The sequence below is a fragment of the Carlito syrichta genome, unplaced genomic scaffold (assembly GCF_000164805.1).
Source record: "Carlito syrichta isolate Samal-C Ts95f unplaced genomic scaffold, Tarsius_syrichta-2.0.1 Scaffold302538, whole genome shotgun sequence".
Classification (NCBI taxonomy): Eukaryota; Metazoa; Chordata; class Mammalia; order Primates; family Tarsiidae; genus Carlito; species Carlito syrichta.
This window is the reverse complement of record NW_007246634.1, coordinates 402,640-421,923: the sequence shown is the minus strand read 5'-3', so window position 1 is coordinate 421,923 and position 19,284 is coordinate 402,640. Positions and strand designations below refer to the sequence as shown.

General features: G+C 44.4%; 1 protein-coding gene across 1 annotated transcript in view; it reads right to left on the bottom strand.

Annotated features, from left to right (window-relative positions):
- The window catches only part of GFOD1 (glucose-fructose oxidoreductase domain containing 1), a 117,367-nt gene extending 98,107 nt beyond the window's left edge, over nt 1-19,260 (bottom strand). Inside the window, exon 1 of the mRNA XM_021711739.1 lies at nt 18,629-19,260. Within this exon, the coding sequence (XP_021567414.1) occupies nt 18,629-18,881 (253 nt within the window). The 5' untranslated portion in view covers nt 18,882-19,260. The remainder of the gene's footprint in view (nt 1-18,628) is intronic.
- Nucleotides 19,261-19,284: the final 24 nt, after the last annotated feature.

The following is a 19,284-nucleotide window of genomic DNA, read 5'->3' as shown; positions in this document are numbered from 1 at the left end:
TAACCCCAAACACTCACTGTGCTGATAAATTTGGGTTCAGAAATTATACTGCACCCCACTGAATTGCTAGCTTGACAGTTGGTAGTAGCAGCTACCCATACAGATGTGTTCTCAGCAGTTCCACTAAAGGAAAAAAAAAAACCATCAAGGGTACAATGCATGTGTGCACAAAGCAGGTATACACACACACACATACATGGACACATTTATATACATGCACACACACAGACACACAGGCACATCTATGGACACACGTGCACGCATGAGCGCGCTCACACACTCACACTACTGGCAGGCAGCCTTCCCACCGACTCACAGCAGCCGTGTTACCTTGCACCTGGAATGCATCGCCTCCCTTGTAGATAAAGAGAAGACTGCTTCCTGGTATCAATGAGAGCTGTGTATATTTGTTTAACTTGTTTTTAAAAAAAAGAAGCAGCAGCAGAAGCAGAAACCAAACAAGTCAGCTATATGACAGCAATGGTAATAAAACAGCAGTTAAAAATATTTACCAAACCAAATAATTAGGCCCAGTAGTACTAAGCTTTTAAAGGGAGTTACTAGAAAAGACACACAAGGTGAGAAAAAGAAGGAACTCTTGAAAACCAGCTCTGGCGCCTGCATTTTACAATGAAAGAAAGTCTAGCGAGGTGAGGTCACTTGCCCAAGGTCACACAGCTAATTAGTGTGTGTCAGGGCAAGAACTGCCTGTGCAGACTCCCAGGCCAACACCCTTTGGGTTGCACATTGCCACACACAGCCCCTAAAGAGGGTCAAGCAGACGACGATGAATTTCCTCAGAACCAGGGTTCTAAAGCAGGGTTCATTTATGCCAACACAGGATTGACTAAAAAGAAACCTTTCTGCAAAGAAAAGGGGAAATAAAACCTGGAAATGCTGTAATCGGCCATTCCTATATTTCTTTGGAAGGCTGGAGCCAGCAAGAGTTTCACTTCCCATTGTAGGGAAAATTCAGGAGGCTGAGGGAAATGATGAAACCATTCTAGCTGCTTGCAGCAGTGTTTGGATTTTGGCTATGCAAGGTGAGAAATACAAATAAATTATCCTACAGCCAAGAGCCCAGGGCTTCTCCCCAAATTCAGAGTGATGTCTAATGGTTTACCTAAAAACCAGCAGAGTCCCTAGACCTTTGTTCTACCACTTCCACTTCCTAGAAGACTGTCTTTTCCCCTTGACCGCAAGGTGGGACTTATTTTCACACCATCAAATACACATGGGCGTGCCTGGGAATAGCCTGCCTGGGAATAGCCAGCCCAGATCCGAAGGATCACAAAATGTAAGCACCGGAGAGTCACCCCCAACCAGACAATTTTTTCCATGTTGTCTTCTCTTTTTTCTGAAAAATACATTAATTTTTTCCATTATAATCATATTTTTAAAATTTGAAAATTTAGAGAAGAAAAAAATTTCTAATCCCACAACTTCATAATCACCATCATTAGGATTGGGGCCTAGTACCTATCAGACTTTAATTTTCTGGACAAGTATGAGCGTGGGGGGGGGGTGTATGTTTGTGTGTTTTAAACAAGGCTATCATAATATACGAATTCTCCTGTGTCCTTTTTCTTTCCCTAAAATTATATCATAAGAAAATTTCTCATATTGCTATAGTCTTCCTATGCATAATTCCAATGGCTATTTAGTATTTCATCAATTGAATTTACCATATTTACCTAATTGTTCCCCTACTGTGGAACATTTATGTCTGCTTCTAGTGTTTCAGTCATCACAAATAAAGTTTCACTGAGCACTACTGTGCATATAGGTGTTTTCATCATTATTATTTTAGATTATTTCCTTAGAATGACTTCCTAGAAGTCAATCTCCTGAATTTTCTCATTGTTGGAAAATGACTAAACGATCTGATAAGATTATAGGCACACCTGGGAGACCTGGGTTTGGCCCTGACTCAGCTGTCAATGATCAGCTCTGAGACCACCGAGAAGACACTCAACTCGTCTGAGATTTGGTTAGGTGTTAGGAGACAGGGTGCTCCAAGGCCTGTAGAGTGGGTTCTGATTGCCAGGTAAGTTCTCTTCCCACTATTCCACCCAGTCCCCCGTCTGAGATACCAAATTCCCCGGCCAACCTCTCTCCCACTTGCCTGCTTCTCACACAGTTGCTCAGGAAAATGATTTCATTCAAAGCCCATTGTGGGAACAAATTTGTTTAGGCACGTGGGAGCTAAGCAGATCAAGCCTATGGGGTACAAAACACGGCAGTGGCACCAGCTGTGTCTCCTGTGAAGCCTTTGCCACTACTTTCTGAATCCAGGTCAGTCGTGGAATTCAGCAGACCTCTCTTCTCTGCAAGTGTTGGCCACAGGGAATTGTGACAATTAGAAACACACACAAGCCCACACTTAGGGACTTCCCAGAATACATGCCCACCAGGACAGTCAAGAGGCCACTGGTCATATCCCTAATGAATCCCGCTGGTAACAATGCCATACTCAGCCCGGAGCACACCAGAACAGCATCTCACCCATACAGCAGTTTGCCGTTTATTGTGGCCTCTTTAAAAATGAGTTATAATCAGCAAAGAAGTAAAGATTACTAAGTAACATTTTCTCCATTTTTCAACATCCTGTTGGATATGTCTGCTAGGCTATTGTCTCCTCAGTTACAGAATTAGATGGCGTGAGTTTTAGTTCAGTCATCATCATCCCCTTTTATATTTTGTAGATAAAAACCATGTAACTTTTGTTCATCTGAGCACTGATTTGGCAGCATGCTGTCCTGGAAAACACACAACCTTTAGACTCAGAGAAACCTAAGTCAAATTCTGATTCTACTTCTGAACTCAGTGAACCTGACAAAATGCCATATTTCACAGAACCTAAGATACCATTTCAAAGACTTACAATTATTTTACTACCAAGAAAGAAAAGTCCCGTTAGACACTTCCATGTTTCAAATGTTCAAATGTGAAAAGAGCATGTAACACAGAATCAGTGACGTGATATTTAACTTTCCCAAGGTTATATTTCTCCCTCGTAAGACAGAAGTACTATATGTCCACCTTGGAGGCTGGCCAAGATATAAATGAATAATAACACTTGCACCATGCCTGACTCCAGATCTGGGATACAGGAAGCACCACAGAATGTTAGTTTCTCTTCCCTTTTCTTTTTCTTTCTTTCTCAGGCTGTAGTGCAGTGGCACAATCATGGCTCACCTTCTAGGCTCAGGAGATCCTTCTCCCTCAGCCTCTTGAGTGGCTGAGACTACAGGCATGTGCCACCAAACCTAGCTAATTTTATTTTTGGTTTTTTATAGAAATGAGGTCTCACTATGTTGCCTATGCTGGTCTTGAACTCCTAGACTCAAGCAATCCTCCTGCCTTGGCCTCCCAATGTGCTGGGATTACAGGTATGAGCCACTGCACCTGGCCTAGTTTCTCTTCTCTTTTCAAAAGCAATGGGGTGGTTCAGGATAGATTATGAGCTCTCTCAGAATAGATGCCATATCTTACATGTCTTTGACCTCTTCTAACTCCCCATGATGGAAAATACTGCCTTACACATTGTAAGCACTCAACAAATGGGTGGGGAACACAAATGCTGAATTAGTTTGAAAACTGATAACTAGCCAAGCCAGAAAATCCTGTCAGAAGATGTAGCCAATGTAGTTCTACCGGCTTCCCCAACACATTCACGTGACAAGCACATCTACCAGTATTATCTTGACTGGGTCTGGGGGCTGGAAAGGAGCAAACAACTACTGATACACGTCCCTTCCGGAAACAACCCCTCCCCCCCAACCCCTCACCCCTCCCACAGGCAGGCTGTGGATGAAGGCCCGCCGCATTCAGGCAAGAACGAGCAGCTGGATCTCAGCTCCACAGACAAACGCAGCATTGTGGTACCCATGGGCCTCCCGGGGAAAGCCAGGTTGCCTCTGTGCCCTAGATGTGAACGGCTGTGCATATTAAGTCAGGCAGGCTGCATCCCCAAGGGCTCCAAACTTGTCCCCCAGGACTCTCTGAGAGCAACATCGTGGGAGGTAAACAAATGTCCCATGTGGGGGTGCTGGAGGGAGCAGAAGCTCAGTCAAACAGAACCACGGGGCATTTTTTTTTCCCTGATATTTTTCTGCTTGCTGTTTTTTCTTCCTCTGACATCCCAGCTTTGTTGTAAAGAGGGAAGAGACAGAGCAGGGGAATGTGTCTCATGTTCCACCACCCACTTTTGATTATTCATATTCACGCAGGAGAAGAGAAGAGCTGTCAGGGACACATTTAAATAACAAGGACTCTAAAATCATGACTTTGCCCTTGACTGCAGTCAAGAGACAGTCTGCAGGAAGGAAGCACACTACAGAAGGGGTGTGCTCACACCCTCACAAGTGCACACCCACCTCTCCCTCCAGGCTGCCACAAGCTGGAATTTTGCAGTTCCAGTTCCCTAAGGAATGCTCACACAAAAAGCAATCATAATTAGCAGAAGAGGAAGAACCTATTAGTTGAGGCTTCACACTTCAGTATTTATTTAGTTGAAGAGAAGGATGGGGGAGGGGAGAGAGGAGGAATAAAGTCAGAAATAAAGTGGCTTCCCCTGGAACAACACAATATATTGGCAGTAGGGCCAAAAGCAACCTTACTCTGAAGTCAGAATTCCTCCCCTCAACCCAGGACCTCAGGTGCTGGGTGCTGCATATTCTCACAGGTTCTTGCAGAATGAAGAGGTCTGGTATCTAGGCCCTTCCCCTCAGCACCCTGCTGGACCATCTACTAAGTCCACCGGTCTGACCTCCTTCGCAGGATGGCCGAAAGAGTTAAGGAAAGTGTCGCCTGTGAGCGCAGGCAAAATTCCTGCTCTGGTGTCACCACACCCTGGCCTGTGCCATCTGCCACCTAGCCCCGTAATAAACCTGAGTGAAGGCGGGTGGAGGAGGGAGGCACATCATAATTTATCTGTTTGTTCATTTCTTATGTCTGTGAAGAACTTAGGAAACTTTCCACAGCACCTCTCTTTCTCATTAATAATAGAATCCTTTCTAATAAATCTAGAAGGCAGTGCAGACCTTGTTAAATCTCTACTAATTAGTTTTGAGACACCAATAGCCCAACTCTCTCTCATCACATTCCTAGGAGAAAATGAAACACACTCAGGAGTTAGGGGTTGCTCTAAAATCCATGTTTAGATCATGGATTACATGACTACTTTACTCACTGCTGTATACATTAGTGCTATCCAACAGAACTTTTTCTGCAATGATGAAAAATGTTCTATGCTGCACGGTCTAATATCGTAGCCACCAGTCAGCTATATGTGGCTTTCAATCATTTGAAATGTGGCTAAGACAACGAGAAACTAAATTTTCCACTTTATTTAGTTTTAATCTATGTAAATTTTAAAAGTTCCATGTGACTAATGACTACAGTATTGCATAGCATAGATTTAGAGAGTGTTTGCTATACAGTTAACACTCAATAAATATTTATTTAAGGAAAAAAAATGAATGAACAGTTGCTTACTATAACAAGTTCTGATTAAGCAGGATTCTCAAAGTCCTGTTTAGATCAATAACCTTCTGAGCTAGTTCCTTTTATTATCCTTGTTTTACAGATGAGGTTCAGAGGAGTTAAGTGAAGGACCTACAGGCATAAAACACTGTCCAGGCCAGGATTCAACCTCAGGTAGTGTGGCACCCACACCCCCATCTCTGCTGTCCCTCTGGCTTTCTGAAGTCTGATGAGCACTTATAACTGGTTGCCTTTTCTACTGATGAAAAATAAGCCTTCAGGCACATCACTTTACTTGCACCAGAATGACACCAAATTCGACAAGGAAATTTTCCCTTGGAAATACTACAATGAAAGATACAGTGTTATCATATCTGGGGATCTTTAAGCCTGGTCAGAGCAGTGACCTCTCAAGGTCTTGTTGACTGACCTCTGGATCCCAAGTCAAGAATTAACTAATCATTTCACCGCTGTGGCCTCTTCCTAAAGCCATCTCCCAAGACAACAGACTACTCTGCGATTGCCTCACAATCATCACCTCCACGAGCTGTTGTCTCCTAATGTTGAGAGGCATGTCCACATGTCATTTGCCAATGTCCTTCTCCAAGGAGATCACTGCATTCTTGATCATCCAGTAAATCACGGTTGCAGCCAGCCACGTCCCTAGTACCACAAGGGCTCAGCTGTATAACAAGAGGACATGAGTTACCACCACTATCCCATAGCCGCACAAAACCAGGGGCCAAACACCCTTCCCAGTGTCCTCTCCTTAGCTGACTCCAACTTTACCACAGCATACCCTCAACTCCATCACACACACAGCTCTTCTTCACTGTGTTTCTTGCTGCATTGATTTTTGCAGCTCTTCCCACACCCTTTAAGGCAGTCAATGGGTTCCTCTCAATGGGCTTCTTTTCAACCCTCCTGCAAGCTGTTTCCTTTGACAGACCCCAGAGCTCTGTCATTTGTTGCTGTCGCCATTTGGGATCTGAGGGGAGAGAAAGATGCAAGTGGCACTTAACTGCCGATGAAGCAAAATATCTGTAGAATTTTGGACGTTAAACTACTATAATTTTGTCCTGAACACAAGCAACACGGTCATCTCAGAGTGCTACTGCAGAACTGCTGTTTCCTTGAGAAGGACTTTACATCATACAACTTCTCACATCTTCCTTTTCAATCATTTACATTCTCTACCCTCTTCTGGGTCTAGCTGTAGACCCTTCCAGCTCGCAGGACTTCCTCTTTTCTCAGCTTTCAGGCAGCATCCATTATCTGTAAGGCTACCTTCTCAGGGACCTACATCTGCCTGAGGGGAAGGGCACTGGGGACAAGTGTGGCTTTTCTCCACCAGCCCCATTCATTTTATCTCTGACCTCAAGCTCAAGTTCCCCACTCAGCAAAACAAATGCTCTGCAATGAAACAGAAGCAATAATTCACTAGCTATTAGAGGAAGCCCTTTCTAGGTCCTTCCACACTGTAAATGTTCCATTCACACACACAACACTTTTTATGAGGGGGATTTTGTTAAAAACACTTTCCTCATTTTTTCCTTTTTAGTACCCTTTGTAGACTGGCACTGGGAAGCTACCCAGGTGGCTGCCTGTTAATCCAATAGTGATGGGGTGAGGGATTACTCAGTTGCCTTAAGCAAGCCCTTCCTGGCATGGCAGTGTAACCATTCACTCTGTACTTAATCATATATCTCATTGCATTGCTGTGTTTGCCTGTTCTCTCTTTTCTCTAGGACAAAGACCACATCTTACTCTATGGAATATTTCTCCCCACAGCTGACACAGTGCCACAGGCATCCAAAAGGCATTTACTAAATAAAAATAAATGGAACAAAAAGAAACACTGTCCAAACACTAAGCAGAATAGGTGGTTGGAAGACCCTAGGGCAACACAGACAATCTTCCAATTGGAAGTGCCCCTGGCAGTGTGTCCAGCATATCATCACCGCCCAGGGCAACTAGCCAGAGCTCCAGGCATCAGCCTTCCCTCACATGGTAGTCTTGCTCTTCTACTTAATGAACCATTTCAGTGAATATTTGGCAAAGCTAATTCTACTCGGGTTGGAGAATTAGTTCAGCTGTACTCGTTCCAAAATAAAAAATAAAAGGAGACACACGAAGACTAGAAAAAACTCTACCTCTTCCCCAACTGAAGTCTACTACCATCCACAAAATAAGAAAATCACAAAATCATTGTTTACAACTTGAAAATAAAAAAAGCAAACAGCACAATTTAAAAATGGACAAGGATTAAATAGTCATTTCATCAAAGAAGATATATGACTGGCTAATAAACACATGGAAAGATGCTCAATATCACAGTCATTAGGGAAATGCAAATCAAAGCCACAATAAGATACCTCTACAAACAACAATGGTTATGATTTTTTTAAAAAGATTGACAATACCAGGTATTAGTGATGATGAAGAAAAATTAGAACCCTCTTCCAGTGCTAGTGGGAATGTAAAATGGTACAGCTGCTTTGGAAAACAGTCTGGCAGTTTCTTAAAAAGTTAAATATATGCATACCGCTCTACTTAGCAATTCCAGTCCTAGGTATCTATCCAAGAAAAATGAAAACATGAATCTTCCAAAGACTTATATGCAAATGTTCATAGCAGTATTATTTGTAATAACTAAACACTGGAAACAATACAAACATCCAATAGCTGGTGAATAGATAAACAAAGTGTAGTATATCCCTACAATTTAATGTTACTCAAAAATAAAATTAAATGAACTTTTCATACATGCAACAACATAGATGAATGTCAAAAATATTATGCTTAGTGAAAGAATCCAGACACAAAAGACCACATTCTTCATGATTCCACTTACATGAAAGTTTTAGGGAAGACAAACTGCAGAAACAGAAAGAAGACCAGTGGTTTCCTGGGAGCAGGGGTAGGAGTGGGGACTGGCTGCAAGTGGGCATGAGAAAATTTGTTAGTGTGTCAGGAATGTTCTAAAATAGTGGACCCAATCTTTTCAGTATCAGAGACTGGTTTGGTGAAAGACAATTTTTCCACAGACAAGGTAGGAGGAAAGAGATCACCAGGCATTAGCTTCTCATCAGGAGCATGAAACCTAGATCCCTCACATGCGCAGTTCATAATAGGGTTCAAGCTATGAGAATCGAATGCCGTGGCTGATCTGACAGGAGATGGAGCTCTGCTTGCCACTGCTCGCCTCCTATTGCGCAGCTTGGTTCTTAACAGGCCATGGACCAGTACAAGTCTCGAGCCTGGGGGTTGGGGACTCCTGTTCCAAAACTGTTTGTGGTGTTAGTTGCCCAACTCTAAAAGTTGTTAAAAATCACCGAATCACTTACAATGGGTGACTTTTATGGATCATAAAGAATGGAGAATTTTATGGTGTATAAAAATAGTTAAATAAAGCCATTTTAAAATAAAACAATACTAAAGCTGCAAACCAACTTCATTTGGGACTTTAAAAATTTATAGTTTATGTTTAAGGATATTTTGATAACTAAAAGAGTATTTGAATATCTTAGGGGCTATTAAAATTAGAAACTGGAGCCGGGCTTGGTGGCTCAACCCGTAATCCCGCGCCTTTGGGAGGCTGAGGTGAGTGGATTGCCTGAGCCCGCGGGTTTGAGACCCGCCTGGGCAGCAAGACCTCATCTCTACAATAAAATCAAAAAATTAGCCGGGCATGGTAGTGCACGCCTGTAATTCCAGTTACTCAGAAGGCTGAGGCGGAGGGATTGCTGGAGCCCAGCAGGTCGAGGCTGCAGTGGCCGGGAGCGGCCACTGCACTCCAGGCTGGGCGACAGAGTAAGACTCCAACTCAAAAAAAAAAAAAAAAATTAGAAACTGGGAATTTTTTTTTATCATATCTTTTTTTTATAAAGCTATTTCTTCTGCATTTTTAAAAATGCTCTACAGAAGGGCACTGATAATTCTCAAGGAAAGTCTAAACCTCAAGGCATCCCAGATTTTCCTGAACCCCAGAGGTCAAGGACATGTAGACATATATAGAACAGATCAGGGTGAAGTGTCAATGTGGCTCTAAGTATTATGTGACAGACTTTATCTCAATGCTCCCCTTAGCTTGAGTTTAACCAAAAAGAACATTTGCCTTCAAGGTTTTCCTGCTTTGAGGACAAGTGCTCAGGGGCCCACACCCATGAGCTAAACTAACCAGAGCAGTTTCTCTACCAGCATGTCTTCCACGTGTCTCACCACGAAGCTTGTCTAGCCAGGTGGCCTTGATTCAGGCAAAATCTGTATTAGAGTTCTCCAGAGAAACAGAACCAATAGGGTGTGTGCATGTGGAGAGAGATAGATTTATTTTAAGGCATTGGCTCACATGATTGTGGGGGCTGGCAAGTCCAAATTATGCAAGCCAGCAGGCAGGAGACCCAGGGAAGAGTTGAGGTTGCAGTTCGCAGTACAAAACCAGTCTGGAGGCAGAAATACTTCTTCCTTGGGGACTCAGTCTTTTTCCTGACTCTTTCAAGATGCTAAGCCTATGCCTCATTCCAATTTTCTGGGCCTGCTGTATACCCTACACAGGAGGTTCTCAGAAAGGTTTACCAACCTACAGATGATCATAACACTCCATGAAGTTGGTCATGTTTATCTATTTTCCCATCACATACTTTTAAAATATATACATCCTAAATTCAATAATAAGTTTGGTATCACTGGATCATCACATATATTATTTCTTTCTACTGTTTTGCTATGGTCATTATAAAAATAGTAAAATACCCTAATATGTATTTTATATAGTAGATTAAAAAAAACTTACACAATCAAAGAAATGTCTATATCTGTAGTAATTTCAACTAAGACAGTTCTTAGAATCAGCACTTTTCTTGGAGTGTGGCTGTCCTCCAGAACAGTGGCTGATAGCATTGTGTGGTGCTGACTTGATCTCCTGTGCTTAAGCAATCCTGTCTAAGCCTCTTGAGTAGCTGTAACTACAGGTGCATGCCACCATGCCTGGCTAATTTTTTGATTTTTTGTAGAGACGAAGTCTCACTATGTTCCCTAGGCTGGTCTGGAACTCCTGGGCTCAAGAAATCCTCTTGCCTCAGCCTCCCAAAGTGCTGGGATTGCAGCATTTAACAATCCCCATCCTTAATAATCCCTTCACTCCTGCTGCCCTCCAGAAGAATGGTCCCGGTAGCATTTTGTAAAGTGCTCCCACATTATGGGTAGCCACAGAAAAGGAGTGAGTCAAGAGAAAGCATCTAACACAAGCAGGGACAACTAGGGGTGGGGGAAGAGCTGCACCCTTCAGGTGGCTGAACCTGTCATACTTGTATTTGGGAGCTACATGTGACAATTTTTTTGTGTATCACATGGGCCCATGAAGCAAAGGAGGCTGGTATAAAGAGGGATGGATGATAACAGAGACACACGCAAAGGAGCAGAATAAAATGCTAAGAGTTCATAGTTCCCAGGTACCTGCGGAGACCCTGCTATATCCCTACACCCTCACCACAAGGGATAATGTGTCTTTAAAGGAGCACGGTGAGTTCTTGGTAGTACCATCAGTACCCTCTAGTAATCACGAGTCTGTGAAGCAAGCACTGGATTCACAACAGATACAATATCTGAAGCTTGGTTTAGGTACAGTCCCTTTGCAAAGTAAGAAACATTTAAAATATATTCTCTGCATCTAGCAGGAGGGAATCATCTCTTCAGGAAATATTTTTTTTAAATCTTCAAAAGTGGGTCACCCCTTGAGGTCCCCTCCCACCATGGGAGCTTTTCTGTTTTCTCAATAAATCCTACTTTCTCACCTAAAAAAAAAAAAAAAATCTTCAAAAGCACCATTTGCAATAGGTTAAACAACGGATCACATTTGGGAGAAGTAAAAACTATGGCTCAGGCCGAGTGTGCAGTGGCTCATGCCTGTAATCCCAGCACTTTGGGAGACTGAGGCAGGAGGATTGCTTGAGCCCAGGAGTTCCAGACCAACCTAGGGAATATAGTGAGACTGCATCTCTACCAAAAAAAAGTCAAAAAACTTGCCAGGTGTGGTGACATGCACCTGGAGTGCCAGCTACTCAGGAGGCTGAGGCAGAAGGATCGCTTAAGCCCAGGAGGTCGAGGATGCAGTAAACCATAATAGTGCCAGTGCACTCTAGCCTGGGTCACAAAGTAAGACCCCAACTCAAACACAGACACACACACACACACACACACACACACACACACACCTCTCCCAAAGTCAAAAGGGAGTACCTGTCAACCTTTCCTTTGAATGTTGAGTTTTACAAAGCACAACATCTTATATAATGATGTTCTTTGCTGGGCCATGACTGCCCTGAGTCAACATCTATAACTAACTGCCTGTGTATTTTTTTCTTGATGAAACCTTTAAAACATGCTATAGACTTCCATTTTTTGTTGTTCTTCCCCAGTTTCAGGCATCAAAATGTCCAGTTTCTTCATTTAGCCTCCACTCGGGGATCCAATTTAAACTTCTATAGAATTGTGCATTTTCAAGGCCAGACATCATCAACAGAATAATCACTCAACTGTACCTAATTCCAGTTAGATGAAATGAGATTGGTGATGCTTGACTTTTCCTAACGGTAAAAGAATAATTTCTTTTATTTACATAATGCCCAAGGGTTTCCTCAACTCTACAACAAATTGATAGACCAAAAATCATTTCACTTAGTGCTCAAGGGCAGAAACCCAGAGAGAATCATACAATCACCTTTTCCACACAGTGTGGAATCAGGAACAGATCCAGAAGAGATCTCAAGGAAGAACTGGAAATGCAGGATTTGCTAGGATTTCAGAATAGTTGCTATCAAGTTCAAGTTCACCGTTGGCATTATCTGCAGCTGTATCTCTGCTGGTGTGGCAACACTGTCCAGCAGAGCCCTGTCTCAACCCCACTTCCTTCTTACTCCCTCACCTCTGTTCCAGCAGCCCTCCTCAACATGAAGCAACTGCTGACACTGTGAAGTAGGACAGAAAAAGGCATACTGCTCCAGGTCCTCAACTGATGATGCCAAACAAGTTGGAACAAGATCGATATGCAACAAGATCAAAGCTCAATGAAACCCTATGGCCTTACTCACCACCCCAAAGGAGACTTCCCCTCCCATGAAGAGGCCTCACCAAGAGAGTTTGCACTGCTGTCTCCAAATACCAGGACAGGGATAGTGAAAACAGCAGTCGTCACATTCCACACAAGGCAACAGGTATTTTAGCACAGTTCCTCTGCCAGGTTAATTACTCACAGCAGGGGACATCTTCTGTTCCCAAAGACAGTCAGCCATCTCATCTCTAGTGTCTGGCTGTTCCACCATCTACAGTGCCTGAGAGCTGGATAGAATTCTGAATCTCAGGTCCCTCCTTGGAATCTGTTTTTTGATGTTAAAGTTTGAAATGCACCAGGCTACTGCACACAGAACAAAACGTGTTATGTGTTCGTGTAATTGACACACCTTGTTTAGAACCTTGCTTTCCCCAAGCATACATCCACTCATTGAAAATGCTTTCATTCATCATTCAACAAATATGTAAAATGCACCTACTAGGTGACTAGGTGCCTGATGCTATCTAGGGGAGATAAGGCTATCCTGGTGAACAAAGCAGACAAGGGTCCTACCCTGAAAGAACGCACATTCTAACTAGCAAATAAGAAAACAGCCAAGCAAATGAAAGAGATCATCACAAACTGTGAAAAAGACTTCGTTGGCCAACATTGCCACACCAGGAAGAGAAAGAGGGTGATGGGGGCAGATTGGGGTGGGGGGTGGAGGGGAGAATCTCTTGATTGGGAGAGGAGGGTCCAGAAAGGCCTCTCTCTCAGAATACCATTGGGCTGAAACTTGATAGTGACCATGGGCTAGCCATTCAAAGAAATGAAGGAAGACCCTTCCAGACAAAGAGGTGAGTCAGTGCAAAGGCCCAGATTCAGGAAAGAGGTTAGCATATTTGAGGAACAGAAACGAGGTCCAAGTAGCATGAGTAGGGTAAGTCCAGGCAAGTGTGTAGCCATCCAAGAAGTGGGAGAGATGGGGAAGGCGGAGCCATTTCAGGCCAAGTAAGTCAGAGGAATCCCTGAGAGGCATGATGTACACACATACATACACACTTTCCCCACTGTATAGAAAGACTGAACAAGAAACAAGAGTGGGCCAGGCATGATGGCTCACACCTGTAATCCCAGCACTTTGGCAAGCTGAAGTGGGAGGATCGCCTGAGCCCAGCAGTTCAAGATTAACCTAGACTACATAGCAAGACATTGTCTCTACCAAAAAAAAAAAAAAATATCAAAAAATTAGCCAGGCATAATAGTACACACCTATCATCCCAGTCACCAGGGAGACTGATGATGGTAGATCCCTTCAGCTCAGGAGTTCAAGGCTGCTCACCAAGGAGGTGAGAATGATTGTCCTACTGCATTCCAGCCTAAGACCCCAACTCAAAATAAATGAATAAACAAATGAGTGAACTAAGACAAAGAGTTGGGCAGCTTACTGCATTCATCTAGGTGGCATGGACTGCTGTGGGAGGACAAACTAGAGACATGTTTTGACATGTTAAAGGCTGGCTGGGAGCTATGCTAGCTGAGCCCTACACGACTCTGGACGTGAAGGGGAACAAGACATCTTTGCCTTACTTGCATTCTGGCAGTCAAGGGACTTGCCAAGGGAGGCACACAAGGAAGTGGACAAAATGCTCTGTCATTTCAGATGCCAGTTAATTTGGCAATATCTTCATTAAATAAAATGAGCACATACTGTCTGACCAGCAGTTTATGCATTTATCCTACAAACTGGCCACGTCGCAAGATGATATGCTCAAGATTATTTATTACATGTTTGAATAAGCAAAAGACTGGAAACAACCTAAATGTTGAATAATAGCAAACAAGTTAAGTCAATTCTGATGTATTCATTTAATGAAATACTATGCAGCCAAAAATAGGAACATTGATACTTCCACATTTTGAGTTTTGTATATACATGTGTATTTCTACATAAGATATAAGTCATTTATGTGATATACAAAATGTGTATGTATGTGTATGTACATATGTGTATATACAAATGTGCACATATGTAAATATATAGATAATATACACAAACCTAATATACAAATAAAAGTTCAAGATATTATTACAATTTTAATATACATAAATTTTCAAGATAATATCATTGCATGACAAAAGCACATAACAGTGAGAATGAGGTGTTGCCAATTGTGCAAAAAGATTTTTTAAATTCTCACACACATACTTGCCAGTATCTGCCTTGAAAAATCTTGAACAGGAGATGTAAAAAAAATTGGTAGTGGTGACTGCCCCCAGTTAGGAGATGGGGACTGAAGGATATTTACTCTTCACGGCACACTTCTATGCATCTGAATTTTGTACCACATGAATATATAAGCTCTTTACAATAACTAAATAAAATTTAAATTAAAAATGCATTAAAATAGGTACTAGACAAGATGGGGTCCAGTTCTCACCACATGGGGCTGAGAACACAGAGGGTATACGGGGGAGAGGGTTGAGAAAGAGGAAGAATACCAGGAGGCAGAAGTACTGGGGCTGCATCTCGAAGGACAAGCCGAGCACGGATGGAGACCACAAGGGAAAGGGTTCCTAATGGAGGCAGAATAAATGTTGGTAGGATAAATGTGTCAGTAGGAGCCAACAGAGTCCATTCAAGGAAACACCAGCAGTGTGGGTCAGCAGGAGCTCGTGGGGCTACGGAATAGTCCACAGGATGTGAGGCTGGGCAGGCTCAGCCCAGGCCTCCTCTTGCCTGTCATGCTAAGAAGTTGAGGCCTCCCCTAGAAGTGATGGGAGTCTTTGAAAGGGGAAACGGTGACACACCCAGTCTCTAGTTCTCCAATATACCCAGCAATAGTGTGGAAGGTGGACAGAGGTAGGGGTGGGAAGAGTAGACTGGAATCTAATTCAGAAACTAGATGAAGACCTGACTTCTATAAGGAAAGCAACAGATGATGCAGAAGGGGGAAGAGACACAGAGAGATTCAGAAGATGGCCTCAACCAGATTTGGGAACTGATTCCAGGGGTGGGGTAGGAAGGAATAAAGGACAACCCTTACAATCTCACTTGGGCTGCCATCATATGACAGGGGAATTGCAGTAGGGAAGCAGATTTCGGGGGTGGAAGAGGAATGAATGACTCTGGAGGAGGTAGTATGTTGGGTTCAAATTTTTAGCTGTCTGTTCTGACTCAAGTCCCTGAATCTCATTTGTAAAATGGGCTAAAATCCATCTTAAATGAGTATTTTAGTGATGAAATGAAACCCTTTATACACAGCACCTACTACCTGGGACCTAGGTAATGAGAGGCAGCCTTGGACAATGTAGAAATTCTACATGGCAGAAATGCCTCTGCAAAAGAGTAATGCCTCATTTATTCAGGAAGGTATTTCAAGGAAATTTTTAAAAATTTAATTGGGAGTGGTGCCTCATGCCTCTAATCCCAGCACTTTGGGAGGCTGAGGCAGGAGGATTGCTTAAGCCTAGGAGTTCAAAACCAGCCTGGGCAACATAGCGAGACCTCATCTCTACAAAAAATATTTAGCCAAGACTACATGCTTGTAGTCCCAGCTACTTGGGGGGCCGAGGCAGCAGGATCATCTGAGCCCAGGAGGTTGAGGCTTTGGTGAGCGGTGATGGTGCCACTGCAGTCCAGCCTGGGTGACAGAGCGAGACTCTTAATCAAAAAAATTAATTAAAGGAAGATGTATGTTTCAATTGATTCTCTCTGGTTCCTAGACCAGACCCTCACCCTGACAGGTCTGTGATCAGTTAGTTACAAGTGTGGTTTAAGGGCCAAAGACCTATTGCCATCACTGGGCAAGCAGTCCAAAGCCCAGGCCTTTGCTAAAAGCACAATTCACCAGGACTAGTCAGAGTGGCTAGTTTCAATTCCAGGCAAACACTAGTATCTATAAACCCCAAGCAGCCAGACAAACCTGATAACTGTTTGGGGTTTTTCACTTCCTGTGTTGAACCTCCAACCATGATCGCAAAGCAAACCAAGACGACCACCTCACTGTGTACTCGAAGGCACAACCAAGAATGGCCTCTTCTAGGGATTTTCCAGAGAAAATGAAACTAGGATGAGAATAAAGTCCAGTCACATTTAAACCTAGTGCCTCTACATTTTCTAGAACCACAGACTACCTTGAATGGCCTGCAAAAGAAGTTTAAAAAATGGAAAAAAAAGGCAACCCCTTTGGGTCCCCTCCCACTGTGGAAGCTTTTCTGTCCTGTTAATAAATCCTGCTTTCTCAAAATAAAAAATAAAAATAAATAAAATAATTCAGGGCCTATCATGAAAATATGAACAAAACCCTATTCCTTAGTCACAGTTATTAAACTAAGTTCATTATGCCTGTTACGCTTGGTTTTGAAGAGGTAACTCATTCATAATAACTTGTTAATTAAAAAAAGCACAGGAATTTTTGAAAATAAGAACAGAAATGAATAATTTGTGTCACGTCTCTGGAAACCAGAGCCCCCAAATACTCTCATGGCCAAAGTCCCAGAGATGGTCGGAAAACAAGATCATCCTTGTTTCCAAAATTGTCATTCTCCTGTTGTAGGCTTCCTCTGTGGGTCTGACCTTCCATAGAGGGAAGAAGCGATGTTATAACATGGTTTTTCTGTTATGACCTGTCCTAAGCATTCTAGTATGGACAGTGACCAGTTTTACACAAATTGCCCTAGTAGCATTATATTTAGGATGGTTATACTCTTTGGTATGCACAGAGTCAGTATAAACAAGGAAGTTATCTGCCCAACACATTTGTTCCATCAAACAGAAAATAAATATTGCCCAGACTCAGTGACATTCATTTAAAGGCCAAAGTAACCAGATACAAAGGCCAGTTGCTCAATAAAATTAACCTTACGACTGACAAACTTGGCCTTGGGAAATGCTACCAGATGTCCCATTTGCATCAGTAGCCAAGTGACCTGATAAAAATGGTTTTCTATAGAGAAAGTCTATGAATCTACGCCTATTTTTTAAAAAAATAAAACGTTCTTTCCAAGACTACATAAATTACTTGGTTGCTGTCCAGTTTCTTCCCAGTTTCTCCCTCCTAGCTTTGCTTTAATGTGACTTTGTAAAGAAATATACCGTATATCAGCTTTGTCTTTTTCCTCAACACTGAAACTTCACCTTTCAAGGATGGGCTAGGAATTTTTTTTTTGCAGTAGTAAGGAGTGACCAATCTTCCTGGGATCGTTTTAGTTATGTATGAGAACTACCGATGGACAAAACATGCACTTCTCTGTTCCTTGAGCAGACTCTGATACTCTGCTCATAGATTGTTGGACCGCCTGGGCACTGGATGGGGTAAGGGATGGGGAGGGGCGGTGAATCATCCCCTAAAAACCCAAGAAGCACTGCAAATCAGGGCAAAAGACGATTCCCAGAAGGCTGAACTCAAAAGTTAAATCCCTCAGGTTCTGCCGAATCGATCTCTACTAACCCACGACGCCTCTCTTTGAAAACGTCCTAATAAATCTCCCCCATCCAACCACTCCCGCCATCCAGCGGGACGAAATAATTCTCCAGCGCAGACGAAATAATTCCAGCCGATGGTTACACCTCCAATCTCACCCTCTACTAACTCACGGCAGGAAGAAGCAAACGACCCTAGCGGCGCACCACCGCTGCTCAACAGCAGGTACTGTATCGCCCCCGGGAAAACCCGAGACACGTGGGCGGCCCTTCATTCAGGCGTTCCCGGGCGCGCGATCTCCTCTCCTAGGCGCGCAGGCACACATACACTTGGGCACTACACAGCTGGCGACTAAGTTTCCTCTCCTCGCGGAACAACCCATCTCCTGCTCTTGGCATCTAATCGCCCGAGGCTCCATCCCAGGAACACACGCCTCCTCTGGCCTCCACGTCACGCACGTGGGGAAGCGCGTCCAGGTAGTGACAGGGGGGAGGGGGGAAACGCAAAGGTGGAGAAGGCCAGGGACGAGGAAGGGTGGGGCTCTCAGTGGGGTCTGCGAATCTCAGTCCCCCGGAGCAGGGTACGGGCTATGAATTTTGGGGGCATGCGGAGAGGGAAAGGCAGCGGCAAGGAACGAGAGAAGGACAGAGGGCGGGGGGTCGCTCACCCAGGGTTTTGACAGCGATCTGTCTGGTGAGGGGAGGCGGCAGGTTGATGCACACCAAGTCCACGTCCTGGTGCAGCAGCACCTCATCGATGCGGCTAGTGTAGAAGGGGACGCTCATCTCCTTGGCCAGCTCCTCCGCTTCCTCCTGCGTGCGGCCCCACAGCGCCTTCACCGCGAAGCCCTCGTCTTTCAGCAGCGGGATGATGACACGGGCCGTGAGGCTGGTGCCGAACACGCCCACCCCGGGAAGCATGGCTGCTCAGGTCCTCTTGGTTCTGCTCCTGCTCCGAGCTCCAGTCGAACGCGCGCGCGCGCACCTCTCGAGCCAGTCCTGCAGCCGGCTCCCGCAGCCGAGCTCGCCGCTGTGCCGGCCGCCGAGCCCCGGGCAAAACGCGGGTGGCGAGAGCGCACCGAGCCGCAGGAGGAGCACTCGGGGGCGCCTCAGTACGGCGACTGCTGCCGGGTCCGCCACGCAGGGCTCCCGTCCTTCCCAGGGGCGGCGGCAGGGACCCCCCCCGGGCGACCGAGGCCCCGAAGCTCCGCGGAGCCCCGGCTCAGGCGACGCTCCCGCCGCAGCGCCGGCCGGCTCCGTGCGCCCCGCCAAGGCCGCTCCATGGCCGGCTCATCCCCGCGGCCGCGCCGCCGCAGCCCGGGAC